Source organism: Monodelphis domestica, chromosome 5 (genome assembly GCF_027887165.1).
Source record: "Monodelphis domestica isolate mMonDom1 chromosome 5, mMonDom1.pri, whole genome shotgun sequence".
NCBI classification, from domain to species: domain Eukaryota; kingdom Metazoa; phylum Chordata; class Mammalia; order Didelphimorphia; family Didelphidae; genus Monodelphis; species Monodelphis domestica.
In genome coordinates, this window is record NC_077231.1 from 93937351 (window position 1) to 93965089 (window position 27739).

Consider the following 27739-nt stretch of genomic DNA (forward strand, 5'->3'; position numbering starts at 1 on the left):
ATTCATATACCATAATTAATATATGCATATATCGTATCACGTGTTATACTCATGTGCTTTTAGATGAATATACACATAATATTTTATAGATTTTAAATTAATATACTCTAGTTTGGTGTGTAATATATGTGTATACAGAGAGAGAGAGAGAGCAAAAGAGGGAGAAGAAGAGATGGAAGAAGAGAAGAGAGAGAAGGAGGAAGGGAGAGAACATCATGCCCTGATAGGATATGGGGGGAGCTCCCCCTGCCCTGTTCCTTATTTTTTTTTTGGCCACTCTACAAAGAGCTACACCAAATATTTTTCTATATATGGCCTCTTTTCTTCTTCCTTTGATTTCCTTTGGGTTCTATGCCTAGTGTTGCTATTATGTCTGGGTCAAAGGGTACACCCAGTGTGGTAGTTTTACCACCAAACAAGTCAGTACTTCATCATTGGCACTGTGTGCTTGTTAACGTGGGCATTCCTTCCATGGGTGCCGATGGCCTCAACCATGCATGTTAATCTCAATTTATGGAATGAACAGGCTTCAAGCAAAAATGAGTGTGTACCTACCATTCTCCATTCATAGCTCTTTTAGTGTAGCGGTCAGCATGGTCTTGCTGCTATTCTCAGTTGGCATGGCTTCATTTAGAATTTCCTTTATTTCCTTGGGTTCTTCGGTTGTTATTTTTATGGTAGTGTTTATTAATAAACCACTTGTTAATTCCATCATTCTCCAATTCTTGGACAGATAGGTCAATTCTATTTAGTTTTTGTTTTCACAGATAAAGCCACTGTGAATATTTTCATTCAGATCTGCCTTTTAAAAAAACTATAGATTTCGTATGCTGCCTCAGGGAGTGGACAGGGTGGGAGGAAGAAAAGCTGAGTTCTAAAATGTCAAAATAGTTTCCACGTGTAACTGAAAAAAATTTAAAAATGGAAAAGAAAAAGAAAAGAAGAAACAAAATTATATATTTGGATCATCCTTTTTTGTAGAAGTAGGGAACTCTGGGTACAAAATATTGCATATGCTGTCAGCCAGGGTTAATATACTGGTTGATTTTACTGAATTACTTTTTTATCTCTCATTTTTATTTGTTGTAAGGGCCAGCACTCTTGATAAGGGAAGAAAGATAGATTTGGAAATGAAAGAGATGTAGAAACTAAAGATATTGATACTTAAAATAATTTTTTTTTCTAGACTGTTTCCCTATCTTTCCCACACTGGAAGTGCACTGGCCACTTACATGCTTGATTAAATTATTGATTGTTATAGGGGTTTGGCCTGTTCTGTTGTCAATTCTAATTGCCCCTCCTTAGGCATTCTAGTGCCCCCCCACCTTGACCCTAGGGACATATCATATTGATGCTAAATTAAATTGGAATCAGCTTAACCCACTGTGGCTTGAAACTCCTGAGCTCAAGAGATCCATTTGGGGCAGAATTCCCTGGTAACAGGCATCAGAGACCTGTGCCACCACACCTGGCCATATATTTTCTAAAATTACATATTTAGAATAAAATGCCAGGAACAAAGCCAGTTCTGTGACTGATTACATTCCAAAATATCTATGCCACTCTCCATTCTCTCTACCAGTGTCCTTCAGTGCTTGATTTATAATTTGCTGTTTTTTTATTTGAAATTTTTATATTTTAATTAATATTAGCCTTTTGTCTTTATGGCAGCATACCTCCTCACAAAGAGCCATCCTTTGGAATGGAAAAACAAAGCAATTGCCTCTTAAAGCATATGCTACGTTTTCTACCCCTTGTTACCTTTTAGAGAGAGATGGATGGGAAAAGAGATTTCATTATCTCTCAGACCCCAGTTCATTATATTTAATTAGAGTGCTTCCCATGTTTAAGTCTTTTATGCACTTAGCACAGTGCCTGAAATATAGTAGGCCTTTAATAAATGTTTTTTTGACTATCAGTAAACATTTATTAAACATCTACTACGTGCCAAACACTGTACTAAGCCCTAAAGATACAAATATAAATAAAAAATAAGACAGTCTGTGCCCTCAAGAACTTTATAACCTTTTTTTTTTTTAACCATTACCTTCTGCCTTAGAGTGGTAGGAGTTGTCAGTCAGGGTTAAGTGACTTCCCCAGGGTTACACAGATAGTCTGAGACTAGATTTGAATCTAGGACCTCCAGTCTCTAGGCTTGACTTTCTAACCACTGAGCTACCTAGCTGCCTCCTGCTTGTTATATATTTTTTTTTCCTAAAGAAGAAAGAATTTGATCAGAATATAATTTGTATCTGGATGTAGGAGGTTCAGATGTGAGACCTCTACTCACCCAAAGTGAGACTGAGTCCTGGTTTTTTCCTCTCTTTAGCAACAAGCCCGCCCCGAGTGGTGACATTTGATGAAGTGATGGCAGCTGCAAGGAATATCTCTAATATGACTCTTGCCCACGAGATCGCCATAAATGAGAATTTTCACGTCAAACAGGGAGCCCTGCCTGAGAACAGGTGAGTGGACGCATGTCTGTGCCTGAGTTGGGCAGGGGGTGGGGAGGAGAAGCAAGTCACCTCAGAAGCCTTTGAGTCAGAGAATTGGGATCCTGGAAAAAATGAAATTTCCCCTGCTCAGTTTGATCCCATGGAAGCATGAGCTGCTTGCTTAGGACCACGACCAGACATTCTAATCTGAACAGGATGGGGACCCCAGACATTGGACACCAGGTTCAGTTCTGGGTGCTGGAGTTCAGAAATGGTGAGAGGCAGGGGGGTCTGATGAATAGGATACACTGGACCAGGAGTCAGGAAGACCTGGGGACAAATCCTGCTATAGATAACTAATTAGCTATATGACTCCAGGGAAATCCCTTGTTTGATAAAATTTCCTCCTCAGTGAAATGAGAGGATTAATCCCTGTGGCTTCCAAGTTCCCTTTCAGCTTCAAGAAAAATACCCATGACAGTCATTTATTTGTTGCTTTGATATCTCCAAAGTATCATGTACATATTATCTCCTTTGAACCCTCAACAACTTAATGAGGGTGCCTCTATAAGTACTGTGATCCCCATTTTATAGATGAGAAAACTAGCTCAGAGAGGATCCTAGCTCCAGAGCAGGAAGGACCTCAGAAACCATTTAGTCCAGTCCCAAAATGGAACACATAAGGAAACTGAGGTCCAAAGAAGGTTAAGTGACTTTCCAACACTATACAAGGAGCACACGTGTCAGTTGGGATTGGAACTCAGATCTTTGTGACTACCCAAAGTCCCACAACAACACACTGCCTCCATAATAAGGAGCAGTCATTTAAAGTATCTGAATAAGGGATTTCCAGATGCAGTGCTAATTATAAGGAAACTTGTTTTGGGATATTCCTTTTCGTCTTTCATGGCGCTGATGATTCTTTTATTTTATTTTTTCTTTCCCCTGTTAAGATTTTGAGATGTGTTAAGGGTGTTATATTTGATGGCCTATTGATTCTAGACTACCCCCCCCCACAGGAACTGCCCCCAACTTCCAGGACAGGGCTGAGACCACCCACCTCTGGTAGTTGTTGCTTTTACCCTAGAAGGCTCTGAATCGGGACCAAGCTGATTTGACTGGGTGTGGGGACCTCTGAACTGATCTTAGCCAGTAGAGGAGTGGGTGTTCTCGGGAGCCACAGTCTCCTTGCCTTAGGTTTAGAATTCTGGACTCTGGGAAAGGCCAATTTAGCCACTTCTCACTCAATCATCACTTTTCCCTCCAGCCTGGCAGGGCGAGTGAAGCATATCGTTCACCAGGCTTTCTGGGACCACTTGGAGGCAGAGCTCAGTGAGGAGCCTCCTGAGTATGGACATGCCATCAAACTTTTTGAAGAAATAAGAGAGGCAAGTTGATAGCCCTTCTTCCCTTCCCCTTCCTTTCCTTCCTTCCCTTCTCCCTTCCTCTCCCTTTTCTCCCCTCTCTCCTCCCTTCCCTCTTTTCTACTCCCTCTTACTTCCCTCCTCCTCTCTCCTTTTCTTCTCTCTCCCTTTCCATTCCCTTTCTTTTTCCTTTCCTCCCCTCTCCTTCCCTCCCTTCTCTTCTTCTCTCTCCCTTCCTTCCCTCCTTTCTCCCCTCCTCCTCTCTCCCTTCCCCTTCCTTTTCCTTTCCTCTCTTCTCCTTCTCTCCCTTCTCTCCCTCCCCTCCCTCTTCCTTCCCTTCCTCCTCTCTCCTTTCCTCCTCTTTCCCTTCCCCTTCCCTATCCCTCCCTCCCCTCTCCCTTACATTCCTTTTCCCTTCCTCTTCTCTTCCTTTCTCCTCTCTCCCTTCCCCTTCCCTCCCCTCCAGCCAGCGTAGGGCAGGATGAACACTTGGGTCAAGAGCTGCTGTTGTCTTCCCACTTTTCCATCTCACTGCAGAAATTATCCTGTTCTTCCATCACAACTTAGAGCTAAAAGGAGCTATCTCCTCTAGCTCCCTCATTTTACAGATGAGGAAACTGAGACCCAGGGTAGTATTGTTGACTTGCCCATGATAACACACCTGGAAAACACATATTGTTTAATCATTTTCAGTCAAGTCCAACTTTTTGTGACCCCATTTGGGGTTTTCTTGGTAGAGATCCTAGAGTAGTCTGCCATTTCTTTCTCCAGCTTATTGTATAGATGAGGAAATGGAGGCAGACAGGGTAAAGTGACTCATCCAGGGTCACTCAGCTACTCTCTGAGGCCAAATTCAAACTCAAGAAGGTGATGGCAAACTCAAACCTGGACTCTCTGTGAGACAGTATGGTATAATATTGGTTAGAGAGCCAGCCTTGGGACCAAGACTCTAGTCCTGTCTCAGACAGTGGCTGTGTAACCTTGGACAAACCACTTTCTCACAATTTCTTCCTCTGCAAAATGGAGGTGATCATTGCACTTACCTGCCAGGGTTTTAGTCAAGCTCCAAAGAGATGACGGAAATAAAGCACTTTTCAGGCAGTAAAGTTCTTTAGAAATGTCAGTTTTCATGGCCTATTTTTCTGGTGAGGTGACTTGCCCAAGGAGACACAGCTAGTAAATGCCAGCACCAAGGCTGTGGCCCATGTCTTGTGACCCAGGGTCTGTGCCTTAACCATTGAACCATACTGCCTTAGAAAAATACCTCAGTAGGAAAGCACAGGCCTGGCCCATCCAGGGTGCCCTACTACCTGCCCTTTTGCCTCTGCCTGCTTATCTGCAGAGTTTTTGAAATGGTGCCAGTAGCTCTGAGTGATCTCAACCCGGCTGCTTTTAGCTTCTATATTGGGCATTTGCTTTAGGGAAAGTGATTTAGTGCAGGAAGGAGAGGGGGAAGGGAAGAAGGATGGGGAGAAAAGTGGGAAGAGGGAGAGGGAAGAGGGAAAGCAGCAAGAAGGCCTTCTTTTGGAAGCTTTGAGCCCAAGTCCTCACCTGCTCTAAAACAGGCTCATTGATATTGTTTATACACCCACAGTGAGTGAGCTAGCTCCCATGGGTCCAGGGCTTAAAGGCAAACCTCTTTTTCTTGGTATGAACCTGTGATTTCCCTGGCTTAGGGATTCCAAGTAAAGAAACCCCTCATCCAGTGCAAACCATCTTTGCACATTAGTGTACACTAAGGAGTTGCCCATGGACACTGAGGTCATGGGGACTTGCCCCTGGCACTCCAACTGGAAGGGACCCCAGCGGCCAGCTTGTCCCAACTCTCCCATTCCCAGGGAAGCCCATGAGTGCCAGAGAGGCTAAGTGACCACAGACCTGACATGGTCCTCTGTCCAGAGATAGAAGGCCTCTGAGACCAACTGGACCTACCATCTTACTTCACAAATGGGGAAACTGAGGCCCAGAGAAGTTGAGTCACTTTCCCTAGGTCACACTAGAGCAGGGATAAGAACCTTTGTTTTCAGGTGCCATATCCGTCATTCTTGCCACCTCTCTAGCTCATGTAGCTAGCATCCAGATGTCTATCAGTTAACAAACATTTATTAAGTGCTCACTGTGTGCAAGACACTGTACTAGGTCATGGAACAGTAAAACAGTCTCTCCTGTCAAGGAGCATGCATACATTCATGCAAGTCCCTCTACCATACCACACTGTCTATATATAGTATCATTAAATTGTTAGGTTTTTTTTTGTTATTCTGAGCTTAAAATTGAGCATTTCTATGTGCAAAGAATTACTGTCATTATTATGCAAAGAACCAAAAGGAGGAATGTACATGAAATCCCAAATTTCCATTCCATACTGCTTTTTAAAAAAGGATATAGTACACTCTGTGTGTTAGTTCCAAGGCTGCCCCATTTGTCTCTATCTGAACTTCCCTCTCTTCTGTGTACTTTTCTTTCTAATGCATTATTTGCCTTGTATTATTTAGTTTAAGGGAGGAACCTCTAGCAGCTCCTAACTGATCTTGCCCTGACTCTTTTCTTGCCTTTCTTCTCCCTCCCCCCATAGACTCTCCTCTCTTTCCTAACTCCTGGTGGAAACCGACTCCGAACCCAGATCAGTGAAGTTCTGGATACCGACCTCATTAGGCAGCAAGCTGAGCACAACGCCGTGGACATTCAGGGCCTGGCCAGCTATGTCATCAGTACCATGGGCAAGCTGTGCGCTCCGGTCCGGGATGATGACATCAAGGAACTCAAGGCCACTGGCAATATTGTGGAACTGTTGAGGTGAGTGTTGGCCAGATTGCAGGCTACAATCTAGTGAGAATTTACTGAGTGCTTACTTTGTGCCAGGTTCTCTTTAAAGCAGCCCATCTAGCTCCTCTGGAGGATAAGGGAATTGTCCCTGTCCTCCAGGAACTGACATTCTTCTGTTCAATTTGGGTCATAACCAGCAAAAGATGAAATGACTGAGGAAACAAAGATCGATTTATTAAGCAATGCATGCCAAGTGCTCAACAAATCAGGACCAAGCCCCTTCCTCAGTTTAGTTATTCAGTTATTCAGCAAAAACAATGAGTCAAATCAGACCAACTAATCAAAAGGAGACAATGCAACATGAGGTAGTTTGATTTCTAAGAGGACAAAAAGGGACTTTCCATAATTGGGAGGAGGAGAATAAACGAGTATAAGTCCTTGAATCCAGCGAAAGAGGTGCCCTACTCCCCCCAAGTGTCTGTAAACAGTCAAAGGAACAATGAAACAATGACTGATTGATCAGTAAGGGGCCAGTTTTCAGATAAGACATTTGGGTTGTTTGAGATAGATGTTCATGAGAAAATTCTTTCCATCACTTTTAGGATCTGACTGTGTTTCTCATCAGAATCATCCTTGACTAAAGGATCTCTGAATAGGAGGTATAGGTAGTCCAGATTCCCAGCCATACAAGGCTAGGTTCAAACAGGGCAATAAGGTTTTCTCCAAATTCCCATAATTGAATACAGTTTTCTCACAAGACAGAATTTGGACTGGCCTATAATTGACTAGGAAGGGAACGAAGCTGGCTCCAGAATTGAGTCACAAGATGGAGTCAGTGTGGTTCCTTCATATCCCACAATTAACCATTTGCAGTCCTCATTTACCCCTCAATTTTCTTATCATTTCCTCACAATTCCTATTCATCTTTCTGTCTATGTCCGGATAGGATGACTCACTTAGATATTTTTATTTCTTAAAATACTTTAAGGTATTTTAAAGTATTTTATACTTAAGCTACTATATAAATATATATATATATATATATATATATATATATATATACTTAAGTAAAAAATATTTTTTAGTTTATGTAATTGAATATAAACATAAACATTTTATACTAAAATACATATACATATATTTAAATGTATATATGTAGTACCTTAAATATAAAATATAGTTAACATGCTTACTTAATATTTGTATTTTATAGTTAATATACTTATGTATAAAATACTCATATTTTATAGTTAATATATTTACTCAATACTTATATATTTTAAATATAAAATACCTGATACTTAAGCATATATAGTATATAATTTATAATATAAAATACTTTCTACTTAAGTCGGAACTCGCATTAATTGGGAATAAAAATTAATTTTAAATAAGTTAAAGTATTTAATAACACTTTAAAATAAACACCACTTAGCTTGTAATATATTGCCATAGAATTCTTTGAAGAATGACCTCATTTTACTATGCCATGCAATTTTGTGGTTTTTTGGTAGGGAGAGGGATATCAGATAGACATTTTAAATATTGTTTTCTTTTTCTTTTTTTAGAAAAAGTTTATTGATGTTATCTGTCTCTATGTCAGTTTCAATTTTGAACATATCCCTCCTTTCTAACCTAGGCAACCATCCATATAACAGAAAATAAAAAAGGAAGGAAAAAAAACCCCTATAGTTTTAGAAACCAGTAATTGGCAGAATAACCGCTATGTCTGACAGCATAGTCAGTATTCCACATCTGTAGCTCTCTTTGGCAAAGCAGGGAAGGGAACATTTCCCTCTCTCTTTGTCAAGGCCAAGTTTGATCATTGTAATTACCCAACACCCAGTTTTGCTTATTTTGCTACTGTTTTTTCCCCATTTCCATTTTTGTAGTCACTGTCACATCTCTTGTTTCCTTGACTCTCCTTCCTTCTCTCTGTCCCTTTATCTAAGTCCCACAACATTTCCATGAGCCCCTGGAATTTCAAAACCGAATTTCTTAATGTGAGGTTTTGGATTATTGCTCTTCCTTCTTTTCTGACTCATTCTCGTTCTGATTTTTAAAGACAAATATTCCACGTGCTGGACCTCATGAAGATTGACATGGTCAATTTTACCATCAAGAGCCTTCGACCCCATCTTCAGCGCCAGTTGGTGGACTATGAAAGGACAAAATTCCAGGAAATCTTAGAAGAAACCCCAAGTAAGTACAGCACTGAGGCATTTCTTCATACATCAGAGGAATTAAGTGTCTTCATTTTGTAGCCTCAGGATCAGTGCTGGCTCCTGAAGGATTTCTCTCTCTCTCTCTCTGCCTTTGTCTTCATCTCTGTGTCTTAGCCTCTGACCATGTCTATGCATCTCTCTTTCCATCTGTCTCTGTGGCTCTGTGTCTATTTGTCTCTCTGTCTCTGTGTCTATCCCTGCCTCATTGTAGCTCTATGTATCTATCTGTTTCTATGTTTTCTTGCTGTTTTCTTTGTTTCTGTGTACATTTGTCTGCCTCATTCTTTCTATTCTCTCTCTTTGTATGTGTCTCTCTCTTTTTTACTGGATGCTCCTCTGTTTCCGTGGCACTCTGTTTGTCTCTTTGTATCTCTCTGTCCCTCGAGTGTGTGTCTCTATGAATCTGTTTCACTTTGTCTCTGTTTTTTTTTTCTCTCTTTCTATGGCTTTCTGTTTCCAAGTATGTGTCTCTGCCTCTGGATGCATCTCTCTGTCTGTCTGTGTCTCTTATTACATTTTATTAAAATATTATTTATTCTTTAACTCCATTGTCATTTGACAATGACTCTCTACCCACTGCCCCTTTCCCTTATAAGAATAAAAACAAAGTTAAACAGAACAAATCAGCAGACTGACTGGCTCAGAGCATTTCCCTCACTCCCTACCAGGATTCCACCACCTTTCTGGAGTGAGGTTGGTAGCCCCATTGTCATCTCAGTGAAGTCATAAGTGTTCATTCACTGTTCAACTATTCATTCACCTTTTCTTAAGGCACTTTAGTACTGCATTATCTTCATATATCCTAGTTTTCTCAGCTGTTCCCAATTAATGGGCCCCCATGTTCCTTTCAGATCTTTCCTACCACCAGAAAAGTTCTTCTAGGAATATTTGTGTATATATATACATATATAGCCTTTCCTTCTGTCTTTGCTTCTCTTGCCTAGCACTGTTTTTACTGGATAAGTGATTACAAGTTTTAGTGACTTTTCCAGTAAAAATAAGAGACTTGGATTCAAATCGTACCTCTGTCACTTACCACTTGGGTGATATTGACAGTCACTAAAGCTCTCTTGAATCCAGTTTCCTCACTTTGGAAATGAGGGGACCTGAGTCTCTTCCAGCTCTAGGTCTATGGCCCCAGTTCCATCCATGTTGAACACCTGTCCATATTGAATTGGGGATGACACCCTATGTCATCCATCACAATCAGCCTTGGAAAAAAGTTGTCAACAGACTAAAACAAAGGTGATGCAATAGTAAGGAGATACTATAGACTAAGGTTCAATAATTCACTTGAAGAGAGCCAGGGCTCAGAAGCTGAGTAGCCATTCAAGTGAAAACAGATAAAGGCTGCCACTGGACTGCAAAGAGACCACAAGTCCACAGAGAGATTCAAATCGTCTTAGGATCCAGGATGAAAAGAATCCAAAAAATCCCTGTCAGGCCTCGTCTGTAATATTTGGTTCAGTTCTTTTGACCACCTCTTATGAAAGGAATGAACAAGAGGTGGCTCAATGGCTAGAGAACCAGGCTTGCAGATGGGAGGTCCTGAGGTCAAATCTGACCTCAGACTCTTCTTAGCTGTATGATCCTGGGCAAGTCACTTAACCCCTGTTGCCAAGCCCTTACCACTCTTCTGCCTTGGAACTAATGTACAGTATTGATTCTCAGAAGGAAGGTAAGAGTTTAAAAAAAAAAAAGAAAGAACACACTGGAGCATAGCCAGTGGCCAGGGGAGTGAACTTATTAAGCAGAGAATCATGTGGCATAATGATAGGCAGAAGGACCTAGGGGGTATTTGACCTGGAGGATCAAAGACCTCCTTCTGGAGGAAGTTCAACACCCCCTTTCAGCCTGCCTGAAAGATAGAATCTCCATATAATCTCCATATAATCTCCACTATAATCTCCATAATACACTCACTATCTAATAGAGAAATAGTTTGTCTTCAAGGAGTTTCTCCCTATTAGATTCTTGTGATTGTTGCTCATGTCCTTCTAGGGGTGTTCAAGGAGGATTAGCATCTCTGGGATGAGGGTTTACTGAGCCCTTTTCAGGGTTACTCAGCCCCCTTTGGTGCTTACCTTTCCCCTAGCTCTCACCTGCAGCCCCAAGAAGCAATGGCTCTACCCCAGTAAAACTCTCTTGGCATAGGGGCTAAACCAGGGAAAGGCAATCAACAAGCCATAGGGGAGGTGTCGACAGGTGGCACAGGGCCTGAGAACAGTTTGTTCCACCATCCATGAAGCCAGCTGAAGCGAGCTCTGTGGATTGCATTGGGCTTGGTCAGACACCGAAGAAGCCAAGGTCATCCCCTGCATCCCAGGCCATTGCCAAGCATCCTGGACTTGAATGACTAGAAAAGACTGTGAAGCTAACGATCTGTGCAACTCTGCCTCACTTAAACCCAGTTGATCAAGTCAAGACAGCATGGAAGCAAGCACAAACCCATACCAACAGGCTACAGAGATAGGATCAATTGGAAGTGACTTGGGTATATGTGTTGGGGGGGGGGGGACGACTTAAGATTAGGAGGACAGGGAAAGGCGTCTTACCCAAGATAGGACTTCAACTAAGACTAAACCAGGAGGTTGGACTAGACCAGTGATGCCAAACTCAGAAATAGGCCTCTAATCAGTCTGGAAGTATCCTTGTGCAGCATATTGACTTAGAAAACTATGTGTTAATTACTATGTTCTATTTTATTTTTATTTATTTTGTTAAATATTACATTTTGATCTTTCTGGGCACACCCTTGGTTCCTGTGGACTAGATGACTTCTGAGGGCCTTTCTACCTCCAGATCTGGAAGATCATATGTGACCTATGACTTCTTTTTCTTTTCTTTTTTTTTAAACCTTTATCTTCTGTCTTAGAATCAGTACTGTGTATTGGTTCCAAGGCAGAAGAGCAGAAGAGCTAGGCAATGGGGTCACACAGCTAGGAAGTCTCTGAGGCCACATTTGAATCCAGGACCTCCTGTCTCTGGGTCTGGCTTTCAATCTACTAAGCCATCTAGCTGCCCCCTGACCTATGACTTCTATACATTAGTGCTGTCTAAAAAAGCACAGTGGACTCTCTTCGAAGGAAGTGGGTTCCCTCTTGCTAATGTGAAACTGATTAACCTCTCTTTTAGGTGTGTTTCAGAGGACACATCTCTGAGGGGTGAGGAAGAGAAGGGTAGAGTGTAGAGTGAATGGATTCTGGGGTCCCTTCCAACTTGGTGAAATTCTCTAATCTTAACTTTAAGGTCACTTCCTAATCCAGCCAGGACTTGGGGAGGAAGGTGCCCACAATGATATCCTCCTCTCCATGGAGAATTTGAAACCATGAGATTGATGGCCAGTGGCATCTGGGATGAGATCACTTAGAAACTCCTGAATGCCCTCTGAGTCTCAGCTGCTCCCCCAGGAGAAATGGATTGGGCTGGACTGGCTGGGTTTCCTTTTGTCCTTGGCATTGTAGGCTTCATTGTTCATGTGAGAGAACGGAAGAAACTTTCTCTGTAATTTGTCAGCTGTAATACAGGCGCTTAAAGCACAAACAGGCATTATCTTCGCTCCATAATTACAGAGCCAGGGTGATCTCGGCAAGCTATTTCAGGGCCCCCTCCCCCTTTTTTTCACAGTCTCTTTTTTATCTCTTCAAACAAAAACTAGCAGGAGGACAGAAAAGTTTGGTTAACTGTGATGGGAACAAAGAATCATGACATTCCAAGGGTGGGATTAGGCACAAGAATTCGACCAGACTCAGTGTTGGCAGAGACATTGCTCACAAGTTTAGGGGAGGGCTCTCTGTCTTTTTGGCTAGTATTCTCAGGAGAGAGAAGGAGAATGAGAAGGGGGGAGTAAGGAGAGAAGGAGGAGAGAGGGAGAACAGAGGGGGAGAGACAGAGACAGGAGACAGGAAAGGAAGAAGGATAGGGAGAGAGAAGGAGGAGAGAGTAGAGGGGGAGAGAGAGACAGGGAGAGATAGAGGAGAGGGAGAGGAGAGAAATAAGAGGGAGAAAGAGAAACTACTGTTGTTATTTTTTAAACTTTTACCTATTGTCTTAGAATCAATACTGTTTATTGGGTCAAAGGGAGAAGAATGGTTAGAGCTAAGCAATAGAGGTTAAGTGATTTGCCCAGGGGGTTACACAGCTAGGGAATGTCTGAGTTTAGATTTGAACCCAGGATTTCCTATTTCCAGGCTTGGCTCTCTCTCCACTGAGCCACCTAGCTGCCCTCCAAGTTTGTCTTTTTGTAATCGATAACTCTACAAATGACACCATACAGATACCACTAAAATAGGTATGTCTTCAGAATTGCATTAGAACATTGGTTCTCAACCTTTCTAATGCCGTGACCCTGCAATACAGTTCCTCATGCTGCGGTGACCCCAAACCAAAAAATTATTTTGGTGGCTACTTCAAAACTGTAATTTTGCTAGTTATGATTCGGAATGTAAATACCTGATATGCATTATGTATTCTCATTGCTACAAATCAAACATAATTTAAACATAGTGATTAATCACAAAAACAATATTTAATTATATGTTGAGAAATATTAAGCCAGTAGGAGGCAGCCTGAGCGCTGGGGCAGGAGGTAAGTCCTTCCTGGGGAGGGGGTCCGCAGACGCTGCCTTCATCTTCCTGTCATCTCCCTTCAGCTCAAGCTGAGGCTTCACTTTGCTGGGGTTACTCGGCTCTGTTATCTGCTCCAGGACTCGTTCTTAACCCCTCCGGAGCCAGCGCCCAGTGCTCTCTCTGGGTCTTTGTTTGAGTCCGGTCTCCAGGCAACAGGGTAAATCCATCGCCCCTCATAGGGGGAGGGCTGCTGATAGGTAACTAATATTAGTACAATGTTCAGGCAGCAGGGTCCCTGTTCTTTCTGAGATCTTGCTGTAAAGAAGCGAGAATTCCCAGTGGCTAAAGCCATTGGAAATATGTATTTTCCAATGGCTTTAGGAGACCCCTGTGTTTTGGTTGTTCGACCCCTGCCGGGGTTTCGACCCACAGGTTGAGAACCGCTTTATTAGAAGAAACAGTCTGATTTTTTTCATAAGAAATTCTATAAGTTAAGACCCAAGATTAGTGGTGAACAAATGAATGAAAATTATTTATCAAGTGTTTACTTTGTGCCAGGCTCTCAGTGCTAAAGGCTGAGAATGCAAATATAAGAAAGCATCTCAATTGGCCCCACCCCCCTAGGAGCTATTTCCCCTCCCCAGAGAGGTCATCCAGGTGGGATGCTTGATCAAGTAGGAGTTGTATTACATGGCCCTTCTGGTCCTGGCAACACTGCAATTTCCTGACCAGTAGAGAGAGAAGGTGGTGGAATGGAGCTCTTTGGAAATGGTTACTTTTTATCTAGAAAGTAATTCTCATTATGATTCCAGTGAAACATTGTAGTTAATCTACTTGACTGTGGTCTAAATGAGCTTCTGATGGGAAGCCTGATTTCAGTTTGAACAAACAAGGGAAGAGTATGAGTGTGTGTTTTCTGTCCTGAGAGCAGCCTGTCAGTTTCAGGTAGTTTCTGTCTGTCAGTTTCTGGTGCTTCTGCCAGCCTGAGGGCGGGGCTTATCCTCCTCTCTTCTCCCTTTCATTCTCCCCTCCCCCACTTCTGTCCCTTCTCTGTCCTGCTCTTCTCTCCTCCCTTCCTGCCTGTGGCCTGCAGTCTTCTGTTCTAAAGACAGACGTTCTTTTCCAGCCAGAACCTCAGCACCTCTCACAGGCATGAATTCTATTCTAAGCAATCTCAGGAGTGGCTGTACTTGATGCTTCCTCTTCTACTGCGAGGATTCCAGTTTTTGAGGGAAAAGAACCCTGGGGAGAGCTTCATTTTTCATTATCATTCTCACTCCTCCCCACCTTTCCTCACCCCGACTTTGTGCTGCTTCTGTTTTAAGCCCTGGTATATGTAGGAAATAGAAAAAACATGAAAGGATGTGCCTCTTACTTACTGAAAAGTTGCTAAAGACTGGAAACGGCACACCCTTCTTCACCCCACCCAATAGTTGCTAAATATAGAAGTAAATACAAAATTATTTGGTGTTGGAGTTTTTCTTATTTGGGAGGATAACAGGTTTCTCTTTCTTCTCAACTTCCTCTCCTTTCTCCTTTCTTCGTTTGACTTCCTCCTTCGTTCTCTCATTTTTTTCTCTTTCCTTCCTCTTCCTTTTCTTCTCTCTTTCTCCCCTCTTTATTTTTTTTAAACACTTTCTTTTTTAGTAGCAACTCTTAAGATTGAAGGCAAGGGCTAAGCAAATGAGGTTAAGCTAGGAAGTGTCTGATGACAGATTTGAAATCAGGTCTTACAGACTCCAGGCCTGGTTCTATATACACTGTGCCACTTAGTTACCCCCATCCCTTTTCTTTCTCACTTCCCCCCATTCTTTCCTTCCTCTGCTTTCCTCCCCCGCCCTCTCTCCTTCCTTTTTGTCTTTTCTTCCCTCCTTAGATTATAAACTCCTTGAGAATAAGGACTATCTTTTTCATATTCGTAACCTCTGCACTTGGATTTACTCTCACCTTCCCCTCTTTCATTTCTCCTCCTCTCCCTTAATCTTCTCTTTTGTCTCCTCCTCCCTCCCCTCTGTCTTTTCTCCTTTACATCTTTTTTTTCCTCTTTCTCATTGGGATCTACTTTTTCTTTGCATGGTTTCTCTCCAAAGGTATTCTTATAAATCAACTTTTTTTTTTAGGGGGGAAAAACATACCTTTAAGTCGAGATAGAATGAAAATATACAATGTCATCAAGTTTGATGAGATTATATTTCAAATGTCAGAACCCAGGGAATGGAGCATAAAGCACAATTTTCAATAATTCTAATAACAAATGATGAAATTCAAAGGAGGAATCTCTTCCCAGGGCCTGCCCCATATTCTACCCTCTTAGATTTACTTGAGTGGCAGCATCCTGCTCTTTGCCCTGTGTTGGCATCTTTCTGGAACTGTACCATCTCTCTATTAGCCCTTCAAACCCAAAGTAAGGCATTTTCAAAAGGTGCCTTTGGAGTCCCATGATGCACATTGGCACAGGCCTCTGGGCCCCAGAGATACTAGATGGTACCAGACATTTGGACTCATAATGTAAAATTGTCTAGCATGTTTCAGACCATTGTTCTTTGGCCTGTGGATGACCAAAACTAGGTAAGCCATGGCATCATAGCACAATAGATAGATTGTTAGACTTAGTACCAGGAAGCTCTGGGTTCAAATCCTGCCTTGAACACTTACTAGTTAGACAATCCTGGGAGAGTCATTTAATCTCTGATCTTCTAATTGAGATTGGCTTTTTTATTTCTTAATGTCTCATGGAGTCATCAGCTTCTACTTGGACAATTCCCATTTTTTAGGAGTCATTTTCTCCTGTTATGTTTTGGACTTCTTTTATCAAGCTGGTATATTTCTAGGCTGTTGTGGAGGTGGTGTGCTGGGTGAGTTAGGCAGAAATGCTTTTCACTCTGCTATCTTGACTCTGCCCTTTTCTAGTATACTTGGGAAGAGCCGGTGAAGGTTTGTCCAGGTCAGTTTCTGTAGACCAAGACATTCTTTGGCTCTTTTTGGTAAAGCAGAATTGCATCATGGAATCATCTTGGGACCCAATCTTCTCACTTTATAATTGATAAAACATAACAGGAAAATTATTTTGCTCAGGTCACACAGCTGGTCATTGGAGGAGATGGGGTTGGAACCCAGCACATCAGAGTAAGCAACTCCATGCTCTTCTCATTGTACTCCCTTGCCTCAGTTCTAGTGTTGGTTTTCTTCATCATTATTTATAGTGATGATCCCTTTTCTGATCACATAGAGCAAATCCCTGCTGAGGAACAGGCCTCCTGGGCTCATTTACAGAGGCATATGTGCTGGTCTTATCAGTTACAATGAATGGAAAATATTTCTGCACCTCCTTAGAGTTGGACTATGTTTGGCAAATACTAATTTTAGGAAGGGTACACCATGTGATGTGTGTAAAACAGCAGCCCTTCCCCCTATGCTTGGCCAGGGGCTCCCCCCAGCTTTTGGCTAAGTAAGAGCTTTAGCCCCAAGAGGCTCAGGGAAGGGGACAAGGGAAAGCTGCTGTTGACAGGACAATGGATTGGAACCCACTGGAAGACTTGAGTTTGAATTCTGCCACAGCCAACTCCTATCTGTGGGACTTTGGGTCACTGGACCTCATAATGAAATGAAGGAAATGAGCTCGATGGCCTCTAAGGTTCCCAAGCTCTGAAGCCTTGTCTTAAGGTCAAAGACTTAAACTCTTCTCTGTCTTATAATGAAATGCAACACTTTGCAACATGCTTCCAGTAAGTGCCCAGGGAGAAACAGTTTAACTAATCACTCATCCAGGACTTCTCAAGCACTGATTACTTGTTGTCACTGTACTAGAGCCAGCGATAGAAAGATAAAGAAAGAAACAGTGCTGACTCTCGAGAAGCTTTCACAGCTTTCATTTCATTGGGCAGATGACCTGTGCAAATCTAAGTGGACTCAGAAGCCTTCCAAGCAGAATAAATAGAAGATGAAGGCAAAGGAGTTTGGAAGGAGAGGTGTTGGCAATGGGGGAGTTCAAGAAAAGTTTCATGAAGAAGGTATTAGGTGGCACAATGATAGAGCATGAACCTTGCAATCAGGAAGACTTAGCTTCCTAAATTCAAATGCAACCCCAAAATAGTTGTGTGGCCCTGGGCAAGTCACTTAACTCTGTTTGCCTCAGTTTCTTCATCTGTCAAATGAGCTGGAGAAGGAAATGGCAGACCACTCCAGGAATTTTGCCAAGAAAACCCCAAATGAGGTCATGAAGAGTTGACATGACTGAGCAGCAACAACAAAGGTGTTTCTTGAAGGAAAACAGGAATTTTGTGAGGTAGAGGTCAGAGGAGAGAGCATCCTAGGCATGAAGGATGGTCAGTGCAAGGGCTTGGACTCTGGAGATGGAGGGACACATGCAAAGAAGAGAGAAAGAAGGCCCATTTAGCTGAGCTTTGGAGTGTGGGAGAAGTAGTAATGTCTAATGAGCTGGAAAGAGAGGGCAGGGCCAGCTCATGCTAGCAGGTTGATAAGAAGCCAATAGAAGTCTTTATACTAGTCAGTATTGCCTCGGTGCTTCCCAGATTCTTTCAGCTGGGTCTTCTAGGACATGGGCTCAAAGCCTTCCCCACCCTGATCCTCCCACCTGGGTGGTCTCCCACTGCCCTTCCCAGCCTGCGCTGCAGAGAACAAAACACAGGCCTCCCCAGGTGGTCTGATCCTTCTGGGGAGTGGGAGGGAGTGCAGAAGGACAGAGCTGCTCCCAGGTAACACTGTCTGGATTTAGATTCCAAGGATCCGAGTTCAGATGTTGCCAGCTCTGTCCCTGAACACATCCTCTGTTTCCTCAGTGTAAATTGACGCCTCCGAGGCCCCATCCCACTCTAGACCTCTGAGCCTGTGAGCACCTGCTCCTCTTTATCATGTTCCTACTGCCTGGAGGGCCAAGAGCAAGGAGAGATCACCTCGTGTCTGTCGTTTGGAAAGGCTTGCCCAGTTGCTTCACGTGCCTGAGCCGGGAAGTGCAGTGGATGGTGGCTTACTGGGCTGATGTTTGTAAGAGCTGGTCAGTGGCTTCTCTCGTACTGGTCAGCATTATAGCTGGAAGAGGACTTCTTGGCCTTCTCCTCTAAACTCATCATTTTACAGCCAAGGAAACAAATCCCACGGGGGTTAAAAGACTTGCCCAGGGTCACTGAACACAACACTGGTGAGGGAGGAATTTAGTTTTGGTACCCAGATCAAAAGCTGAAAGGGACCTCAGATATCCATTAGCCTACCCCCCCCACTTTACAGATGAGGAAACTGAGGCACAGAAGTCTAAAATTTTATGTGGCAGAGCCAGAATTTGAACCCAGATCTTCTGAACCCTAGCTGGGGCACTCTTTGCCCTGCCTCCTCACTGTGCCAGCTTCTGGAAGGCACTTTTGGTAGGATAATCATAAACCCAACATCTCTCTGATGCTTTCTGGTGCGCAGAACACCATACCTATGTTCCCTGACCATTCCCTTCCAGGTGCTCTGGATGTCACAAAGGAATGGATAAAGGAATCCGTCAATGAAGAATTATTTTCTCTTTCGGAAAATGCTTCCTTGCCAGGGGCTGAGAGTAGCTCCAGACCCAGCCTGAGCCCAACCGTGGTGCTGAACAACAGTTACTTGAAGCTGCTGCAATGGGATTATCAGAAAAGGGAATTCCCTGAGGTAAGCGGGCTCCTCCAGCTCCTGGGAATTTGCTCCTCTTGTGCATTGTTCCATTGATACCACTGAGGGTTCAAATCTGGCCTTTGACACTTGCTAGCTGTATGACTAACACACACTAAGATGATCAGAGACAGCTGATGTTTATGTGTAGCACGCTTTCCCCTTGAGACTCCCACTGACCTACAGTAAGGGCCACGTGGATGCTTTGGGATCCACTGCAGGAGCTGATGGAGTTGGGGAGAGGGTAAGGGACTTCTCCCCAGTCACAGAGCCAGTGACTTTGGTGATGACTCTAAACCCCATGCTCTCCCCACTAGGCCACAGTGCCTCTAAAGTCAGATCCTATTGCAAGGAACACATAGTATGGGTTGGAGATCAGCCTCAGACTGTTTCATTTTTTACCTTTACATTCTTTGGGTATATTCCTTGGCAGGTATATGGGTTGAGCCTTAATAAAGGCTTGTGGATCCCTTGATTGTTTGACCTTGGGTTAGTCACTTCCTCTAAACTTACCCTCAATTTTTACATCTGTAAAAGAAATGAAAGAATTCTTAAATGACTTTCCTCACAGTTGTTGAAACAAATGAGATGTGTGTGTAGTCTTCTTTCAGCAAGTCAGCAAGCTTTTATTTTTTTATTTAAGTTCCAAAATTCTTGGGGGAGGGGGGGCGTTACACATGTATTAGCAGGCAAAAACATGCTTCCTTCCATATTGGTCATTTTTTTCTATTATGGAAGAAACCAAAACACTTTCTCCACAAACTGACCGAATAGGGCTTGGTGAAAGATCAGATTTTATGAACACTCTTCATTTTTTAATTTATGAATGGAAAAATGGTGAAACAAGTGAGGCAAGTTCCACCTGGTCTAATATAAAGTCAATAAAGACCTTCTATTAAAAAATGACTATGTTGGTCATTTTTGTAAAAGAATACTCCTATAAAACCAAAACCCCAGAATAAAACCGTAAATAAACTGATGAGGAAGATGGTCTGCTTTGATCCGCATCCAACTCCAACAGTTCTTCCTCTGGAGAAGGAGAGCATTCTTGGTGCCAGGGCTTCAGAAGGGTCCTGGATCATTGTATTGAGCAAGCGTGGATTCTGTCCTACTATGATGGGCCAAGGGCTGAGCCAAGCTCTGAGGATTCAGAGAGGGGTAAATGACAGGTCCTGCCCTCACAGTCTGTTCTTCTTCCTACTCCTATTCATCATGGAAATGCTAGGAACCAACATTGCTAGTGAGAACTGGATTCAAATCCTGTCTTCCACTTGGTACAGTAACAGCCATGAACAAGTGAAGGCAGAGACAAGCCCTTCCCCAGGGGAGGACGTGCTGCTGGGCCTAGGGTCAGGAAGACTCCTTCCTAAATAGAGTTGCACAGAGTGGGACACACTGAACATCAACAACGTGTTGGCCCCAAGGCTCCAGGGCCCTGGAGGAGCCAGCATTCTCTAGAAGGAGAGAGCACCCACTCAGACATTAGCTACAGAGGTGATGAGGGGAGTCCTAGGGGACCAAATCAGCAATGCAAGGGGAATATTGATTTGATCGCAGATGCAGAGTAAGAAATGAGGGCACAGGCATGGAGGGGAAGGCTCTCTAGGAGCAAGTTGTCTGGAAAGAAGAGGCTGGGAAGCTCAGCTCCCCAGTGCTCACCAAACAGGGTCCCAAGGCAGTTGTTGGAAGGGAGAAAAGGGCTATGTCCTCCAACAGTACTAGCTGACTATGGGGCAGCTAGGGGACTGAATATTGAGTCAGTCCAGGAGCCAGGAGGTTCTGGGTTCAAGTGTGACCTCAGACACTTCCTTGTTGTGTGACCCTGGGCAAGTTGCTTGACCCCCCTTTGCCTAGCCCTGACCTCTCTTCTACCTTGGAACCAATACACGGTACTAATTCTGAGAGAGAAGGGAAGGATTTTTTGTTTTGTTTTTTTAAGTATTAGCTGACTTTTCTGTAGAGTCACCAGGGTACTTTCCTGCAAGTATTTCATTTAAACCTTGAAACACCCCAGATCCTAGAAATATTCTAATTACATTTTACAGATGGTTCTGTAAATCATCAGCCTTGAGCAAGTCTCAGCCTCCCCAAGTCTTAGTTTTCTCCTCTCCAAATGAGGGAATTAGATTGGATGCTGTTTCATGGGGCGATGGTTTAGTTGTTGTTTTAAACTCTTTCCTTCTGTCTTAGAATCAATACCTGCTATTGGTTCCAAGGCAGAAGAGCAGTAAGGGGTAGACAGTGGGGGTTAAGTGACTTGCCCAGGGTCACCCAGCTAGGAAAATTATTATTGTTTTTAATGATTTTTGTTTTATCTTTATTGATCAGACACTAATGACAGATGGAACTCGTCTTCAAGAACTGACAGAAAGACTGAATCAGTTGAAGGTTATCGCCTGCCTGTCACTAATCACCAACAACATGGTGGGTGCTTTGATAGAAGGCTTACCTGAGCTTGCAGACCGATTGAAAAGGATTTCCACTGTCCTGCTCGAAGGAATGAACAAAGAGTAAGTTCTTGAAGCCACCATGGGTTCCTTTTTCTTTTTAACCCTTACCTTCTATCTTATAATCAACACTAAGTATTAATTCCAAGGCAGAAAAGTGTTAAGGGCTAGGCAATGGGGGTTAAGTGACTTGCTCAGGGTCACACCGCTAGAAAGTGTCTGAGGCCAGATTTGAATCCTGACTCCAAACCTGGCCCTCTATCCATTGAGCCACCTATTTGCCCCCTTTTCCTTTCATTCATCAGGAGCAATCTGGGACTCTTGAGCAGGATTTTTATGACTGTGTCTTGGAGCATCTTACCTGGTAGTGTTTTTTTTTCCCTCTAGTGCCTTTGAATCTCACTAGCGGCTTCAGTATTTTTGTCTAGGGCAGGGAAAGAGATTTTCCATGACTTGTGTCAAGAGAGGTGTCCTGTTTCCACTTAGAATGAAGATGTTAAACGTCATCTTTGATTCGTGCTCCCTGAACAGTGCCAAGCCAAACCAAACACCCTGGGCTGCAGAACTCAGCTTATGGGAAGCCACTGTGACAGGGCTTCCCCTGGTGTAGCCAGGCATCCTCCATCTTTGCTGCAGGAGAAGCTAAGTGTCTTGAGTAGGGAGCTTCATCCTTTGTGTCCCTGGGGCTCCAGAGAGTGCCTGGGAGGGGCTTAGTAAGCACTTCTGGCTGCCAGGCCAGTCTGAGCCAGGGGAGAGAGACCTTCCCAGCTTAGACACCTAGGGGGCCCTCGAAGGCCCTGTCAGGCTCCTGGGTCCAGGGTTCACCTTAAGTCTCCTCCTGGAAGATAACAGCAAGTCTTTGTTTACTTTTTTGTTTATTTGTTCTTAAACTCTTACCATTCTTCTTAGAATTGATTCTGTGTATTGGTTCTTAAGCAGAAGAATGGTCAGGGCTAGGCAATGGGCATTAAGTGAGCTTCCCAGCTAGTGTCTGAGGCCACACTTAGACCCAGGACCTCCAGACTTTATAAATCAACATAATTGATATATAAATACATTCTAAGATTGATTCTAAGGTGGAAGTTAAGGTGGTGGTTGGTTGTTTTTTTTTTAAGAATCAGGAAAAGAAAAGTCTAAACAACAATTAAATTCTTCCCAAGAGGCAATGTGATCTAGTGAATATGGAGCCCTGCCTGAAGACCTAGGTTCAAAGTCCCACCTAGAGACGTCCAGCCAGTATACTGGACCAACTCGGAAAATGAGGAAGACTCGATTTCAGATCCTTAGAGCTGTGTGTCCCTGGGCAAGTCACTTAACCTCTGTGCACCTCAATTCTCTGATCTGTAAAAGGAGACATTTACAGCTCCCAACCACACAAATTTATTTTGGGGCTCAACTAAGATAACCTACGTAAAATGCTTTACAAACCGTAAAGCATTATAACTGTTAGGTATTATGATGATTAGTTGTGCTGGATGTGTGGCCCTGAGCAAGTCACATCACTACTGGGTTTCCAGGGTGCCAGTCTGAATTTGGAGGAGGAGATTCCCCACTCTGTGTTGAAGCAATCGAAGAAGGAGGGGAGGAGGCCTGGGCTTGGGGGTCAGCAATACCAGAGTTCGAGTCCTACCTTTGACTGTGTGACTCTGGGCAAGTTGCACGAGCTCAGTGAGACTCAAGACCCTAGTGTGTCTGTGAGAAGGGGAGTATTGATGGCTGTAAGGCAGCCTGCTGTCTGAATCTGTGGTCCTATAGAAGCAGCAAACTTGAAAAGCACTCTCCATTTTGGAGGAGAAAGGTGCAAATCGTGTCCACTGTTTGTACAGCCAGATGGACACATCCCAGAGTGGTCAGTGTTGTGGGAACTATGGGGAAAGGAGCAAAGAGGAATTTAAAAAGGAAATTGATAAATTATACTATGTGAACCTAATGCTTTCCCTCTTTCCTCCTTTCTCTCTTCTCCTGCCTCCCCTCCCCCTTCTCCTCTTTTCTCTTTCATTCCTTTCATCCCCCCCTCTCCCTGTCCCCCTTCTCCTCTCCCTCTCTGTCCCCTGTTCCCCATCCCCTTCTCCCTTCCTCCTTCTCTTTTTCTCTTTCCCCTCTTCCATCCCCCCATCTCACCCCACTCTCCCCCCCCCCCCCCAGGACATTTAACCTCAAGGAGGCCTTGAATTCCATAGGCCTCCAGACGTGTGTGGAAGTCAACAAGTCACTGGCAGAGAGAGGCCTGCCGGCGCTCAGCCCCGAGATTCAGGCCAATCTCCTGGGTCAGCTCTCCAGCATCTCGGAGGGCAACCCTATCTGCTCCCTGATCGGTGAGTGGGGCCCGCTGCTCCTCCTGCCTTTCTCCCCTTCCCCGGGCTTTCACTTCCGACTCTTCCCAATGAAAATCCCCCTCTGATGCCCCATCAGTCCGTGTGGAAGCCTGTGCGAGGAGCCCGCTGTGTGCCAGGCCCTGTGCGAGGCCCTGCAGGCAGAAAGGCCAAAGTGGCACCTGCTCTCCGTGAGTGGGGAGCCGGGTCAGTCTGCTCATCGGCAGACATTGATTAAGTGGCTGCTGTGTGCCAGGCACTGGGTACAAAAAGAGTACACAGCACGTGGGCCGGCCCCCAAGGATCTCACAGCCCATGGGGAGGACAAGCTGTCCCTCTCAAAGTACATCCAGAAATAAGTGGGAAATTGTTAAGTTCCGGGTAGCTGGAGAGGAAGAACACCAGCAGGAGGGCCCAGGAGGAGCCCTTGGCAGCTGTAGGAGCGAGCCACTTGAACCTCAGTCTCCTTATCTGTAAATGGGGATCATACTCCCTGTCTTAGGTTCAACTGAGGCATCAAGGAGGACCTAGGTTCATTTTCCTTCTTTGATATATGCTAGATGATGACAGGGAAGGGAATAAGCATTTAGTAAGCACCTACTGTGCTAAAGGCCTTACAATCATTATCTCTCAGAGCAACCCAGGGAGGGAGATGCTATTATGATCCCCATTTTACATTTAGGAAATGGAGGCAACCCAGGCTGAGCGACTTGTGCAGGGTGACCCAGTGATGAAGTCTCTTAGGCAGGATTTGAACTTGGGACTTCTTGGCAGCACTGTGTGACCAGCTGCTTCCTCTTCATACCCTAGATTTCCTATCTGTAAAATGGACGTAATAATATCTGGATAGCTATTGTAGCTACTGCCCCAATGGAGGACAACGGAGTGAATACCAGATTTGTCCTCTGATCTGGCTTTAAATCCAGCTTGTCATTTTCTGTTTGTGTTTGTTTGGACAAGTTGGGTTCTCTGCATCCTACTTTCTTTGACTTTGGATTTCCTTAGTGCTCTGATCCTACAACAAGGAGATTGGGCTTGATGACCTCTTCTGGATCTGAATGCACGGTCCCACCAGGCACAGTCACTTCCCTTGCTCACCGAGCTTTCTGCATTTTTTTTCAGATAAACGAATCCATCTGTATATGAAGAGTCTCCTCAATGTCCCAAGCCTTCAGAAATGCATGCCCCCCGTGCCCGGAGGCCTCACCATCATCCAGCCCGAGCTGGAGACTCTGGGCTCTCAGTATGCAAACATTGTAAACCTTAACAAACAAGTGTACGGACCCTTTTATGCAAATATTCTCCGAAAACTCCTTTTCATTGAGGAAGGAGGCAGAACAGCAGACACGGATCCTCCCAGGAACTAGCAGTGAGCTGGCATCAGAAGGAGGAGTGGCCACTTGAGACCATCCCAGCCTGCCTGTCCAGGTTCTTTCCCTGAATCTGTATTACAAGGACTACGGCATATTCCCTGTTCCCCACCCCCCACCTCCCATCTGTTTTTCAAGGTTACCTGGGATCTGTGTGACTCCTTTCCTGTTAGTTACAGGACTCGACCTGTGGCACCGCTGGCCCACACATTCTATCCCTCTGAAAACTTAGTAGAAGGAAACCATGGTGGTTTTTTGTTTTGTTTTTTGTTTTTAAGAGACTTCCGAAGGAAAAGAAACATTTTATATAATGGATTATATCCCCTGTATGTGATATTTTTGTTAAGGTTTCCTTGATCCTGCGATCCTAATAGCATTAACTAATGAATTCTTACCAGTCGAGGTGTTATTGCTCCTAACTTGTCCCTTACCGAATCTAAATTTCGTTTTGGTACAACTTGTGATGAGCGGGTTGTGGATCAGGGAGTGGTGAGGGCAGTCACTAAAGGGATGAAGAAATCCCTACTATTAAACAGACTGGTAAAATGACGTAGGTCAATGCAATATGAAATGTACAATTTTTATTGTTGCTCTGGAAAAGGAAGCGTACATAGGATTTCCCTCCGTCCCCAGGATCTGAGCACTTACTTAGAAGGGTTTACATGACAAGAACCAAATCACTTGTTACGTTGCCAGACTTCAGTATTTGTATTTGATTTGAAATCTTTGAAAGCCATGTTGTCTTGATGTTATAGAAAACCTACTAGGGTGTAGCAGCTTGTTAGAAACCAATCACTTCAAAGAAATTTTATATTGAAGGTTGCATTTTCTCTACATGGAACTGGTAGGAAAATCTGCAAGGAGGCAACCTTCTTTGGGGTCCAAACCTCTGGCCCAGAGGCTCCTTGTAGATCTCAGCCAATCAGATAAAGGACTAGAAGAGATGTTGCCTTTTAAAGGTAGCCTTGGATGATAGGAAATTTGGTTTGCTTGGGAGAGAAAAAGGATCTGTATAATCCCAGGTGAGGATCTGGGATATTGCCAACAAGCAAACCTTGGTGGTTGTTGATTTTTGTTTTTTAAGTGATTTTTACATCTGGAAAGAGAAAAAAAAATTAATTTGAGCTTCTATATCATTTAACCTTGATGTCTGCTAATCTATTTTGTGCCTCTGTTATTTGTATCCTTAAGCATTCAGAATACTTTAAGAAGCTGGGCCCTCATGGACCTTTGATTTTGAAAGACAACTGTACGTACCAGAATTCTTCACTGAGACTCAGAGAATGCACCAGCATTAGGATGGGCCTCCTGGGGGAACTGCACCTCTTTTACAAAACTATTTCTCAAAGGGTGATTGTCTTGGACTCCACTGGGCACAGTTAACTTGAGTGAATATATGTACTTATTTGTAACTTAGGAGTTCTTTGTGAGAAAGGAGGCTTACCTAGTTAATGTTACTTTCCCACTTCTCAAGTCTCTTTTCTGTTTATCCTTGCTACTACCACCACTGTTGCCCTCTTCCCCCCCCCCCAAAAAAAAAACCACCCCCTTTTATTTGGGGATATGACTCCTTTATATTTTTAAGGTTAAAGAAAATGATAGGGCAAATGTGATAATTGCTGATCTTTTTATGTCCAACTCTGAGAACATTCATTTAACTTGTTTTCTCCCTGAATGACCAATTAAAATATATGCCATCTCTATATGGACTGATGCCTGAATGGAACTCTCTTCATGGGCACAGCAGGGTACCATGCCACCATTCTCTTCTTGGCACAGCTTCCATTGAGTACGGTGCTAAATCTAACTTGATTTTTCTTGCATTCTCTGTCCTGTTCTTTGCCCCCGTATGAAGGGTTTAGAAGGGACAGAATCCAGTGTCATCTTTTCTCTTTTCCTGTAAGTGACCAGCCTGTTTAAAACAGGGAGATAAAAGCAGAGCTTATTTTTACCATAAAGTTTGAATCCAGTGTGATTCTCTTGTGTATTTAATTTATATTGCATGGAAAAAACAACTTATAAACACTTTTTCAAAAATTACATTTAAAATAAAGGGCATTTTATTTTTTAAAAAGTGGTGAAACAAATCTGTTTCTGGATTTAGGCAATTGTATTCACTGAGGTATCTCAATTCCTATCATCCTGGATGCCATTCATTCTAAGGTTGCTTAAACGTTGGCTTCCAGGGTAGTTTCTTAACAAGGTCACATTTTGCTATGCAAGGTTTATAAAATGTAAAACTAATATTTTAATGTATTGTTTAAGTTGCACTTGTGAAATTTTTGGCAAGAACTAGTTCCATACAAGCTGGCAATGTGTGTGTATGTGTGTGTGGTGTGTGTGTGTGTGTGTGTGTTTTCAGTTAAATATTAAAGCAATTGATTAAAAAATGAATGCCGTGTCTGTTTCATTGAGGGGATTTTTATTTATTTATTTTATTTAGGATATTTTTCCATGGTTACATGATTCATGATCCCTACCCCCTCCCACAGCTGACAAGCAGCTCCACTGGGTTATTCACGTATCATTGTTCAAAACCCATTTCCATGTTATTCATATTTGCAGTAGAGCGATCCTTTAACATTAACACCCCAATCAC

The 27739-nt window shown here is 43.4% G+C and overlaps 1 protein-coding gene across 2 annotated transcripts in view; it reads left to right on the plus strand.

The window, feature by feature from the left end:
- TCP11L2 (t-complex 11 like 2) overlaps positions 1-27534 on the plus strand; it is a 42700-nt gene extending 15166 nt beyond the window's left edge. For both annotated transcript variants that reach the window (XM_056798796.1, XM_056798795.1), the window contains 8 exons: positions 2330-2465; positions 3703-3823; positions 6375-6595; positions 8631-8767; positions 18824-19011; positions 21340-21521; positions 23604-23773; positions 24893-27534. In XM_056798796.1, coding sequence (XP_056654774.1) covers positions 2368-2465; positions 3703-3823; positions 6375-6595; positions 8631-8767; positions 18824-19011; positions 21340-21521; positions 23604-23773; positions 24893-25137 — 1362 coding nt within the window. In that variant the 5' untranslated portion in view covers positions 2330-2367 and the 3' untranslated portion in view covers positions 25138-27534. The remainder of the gene's footprint in view (positions 1-2329; positions 2466-3702; positions 3824-6374; positions 6596-8630; positions 8768-18823; positions 19012-21339; positions 21522-23603; positions 23774-24892) is intronic.
- The last annotated feature ends 205 nt before the right edge of the window (positions 27535-27739 follow it).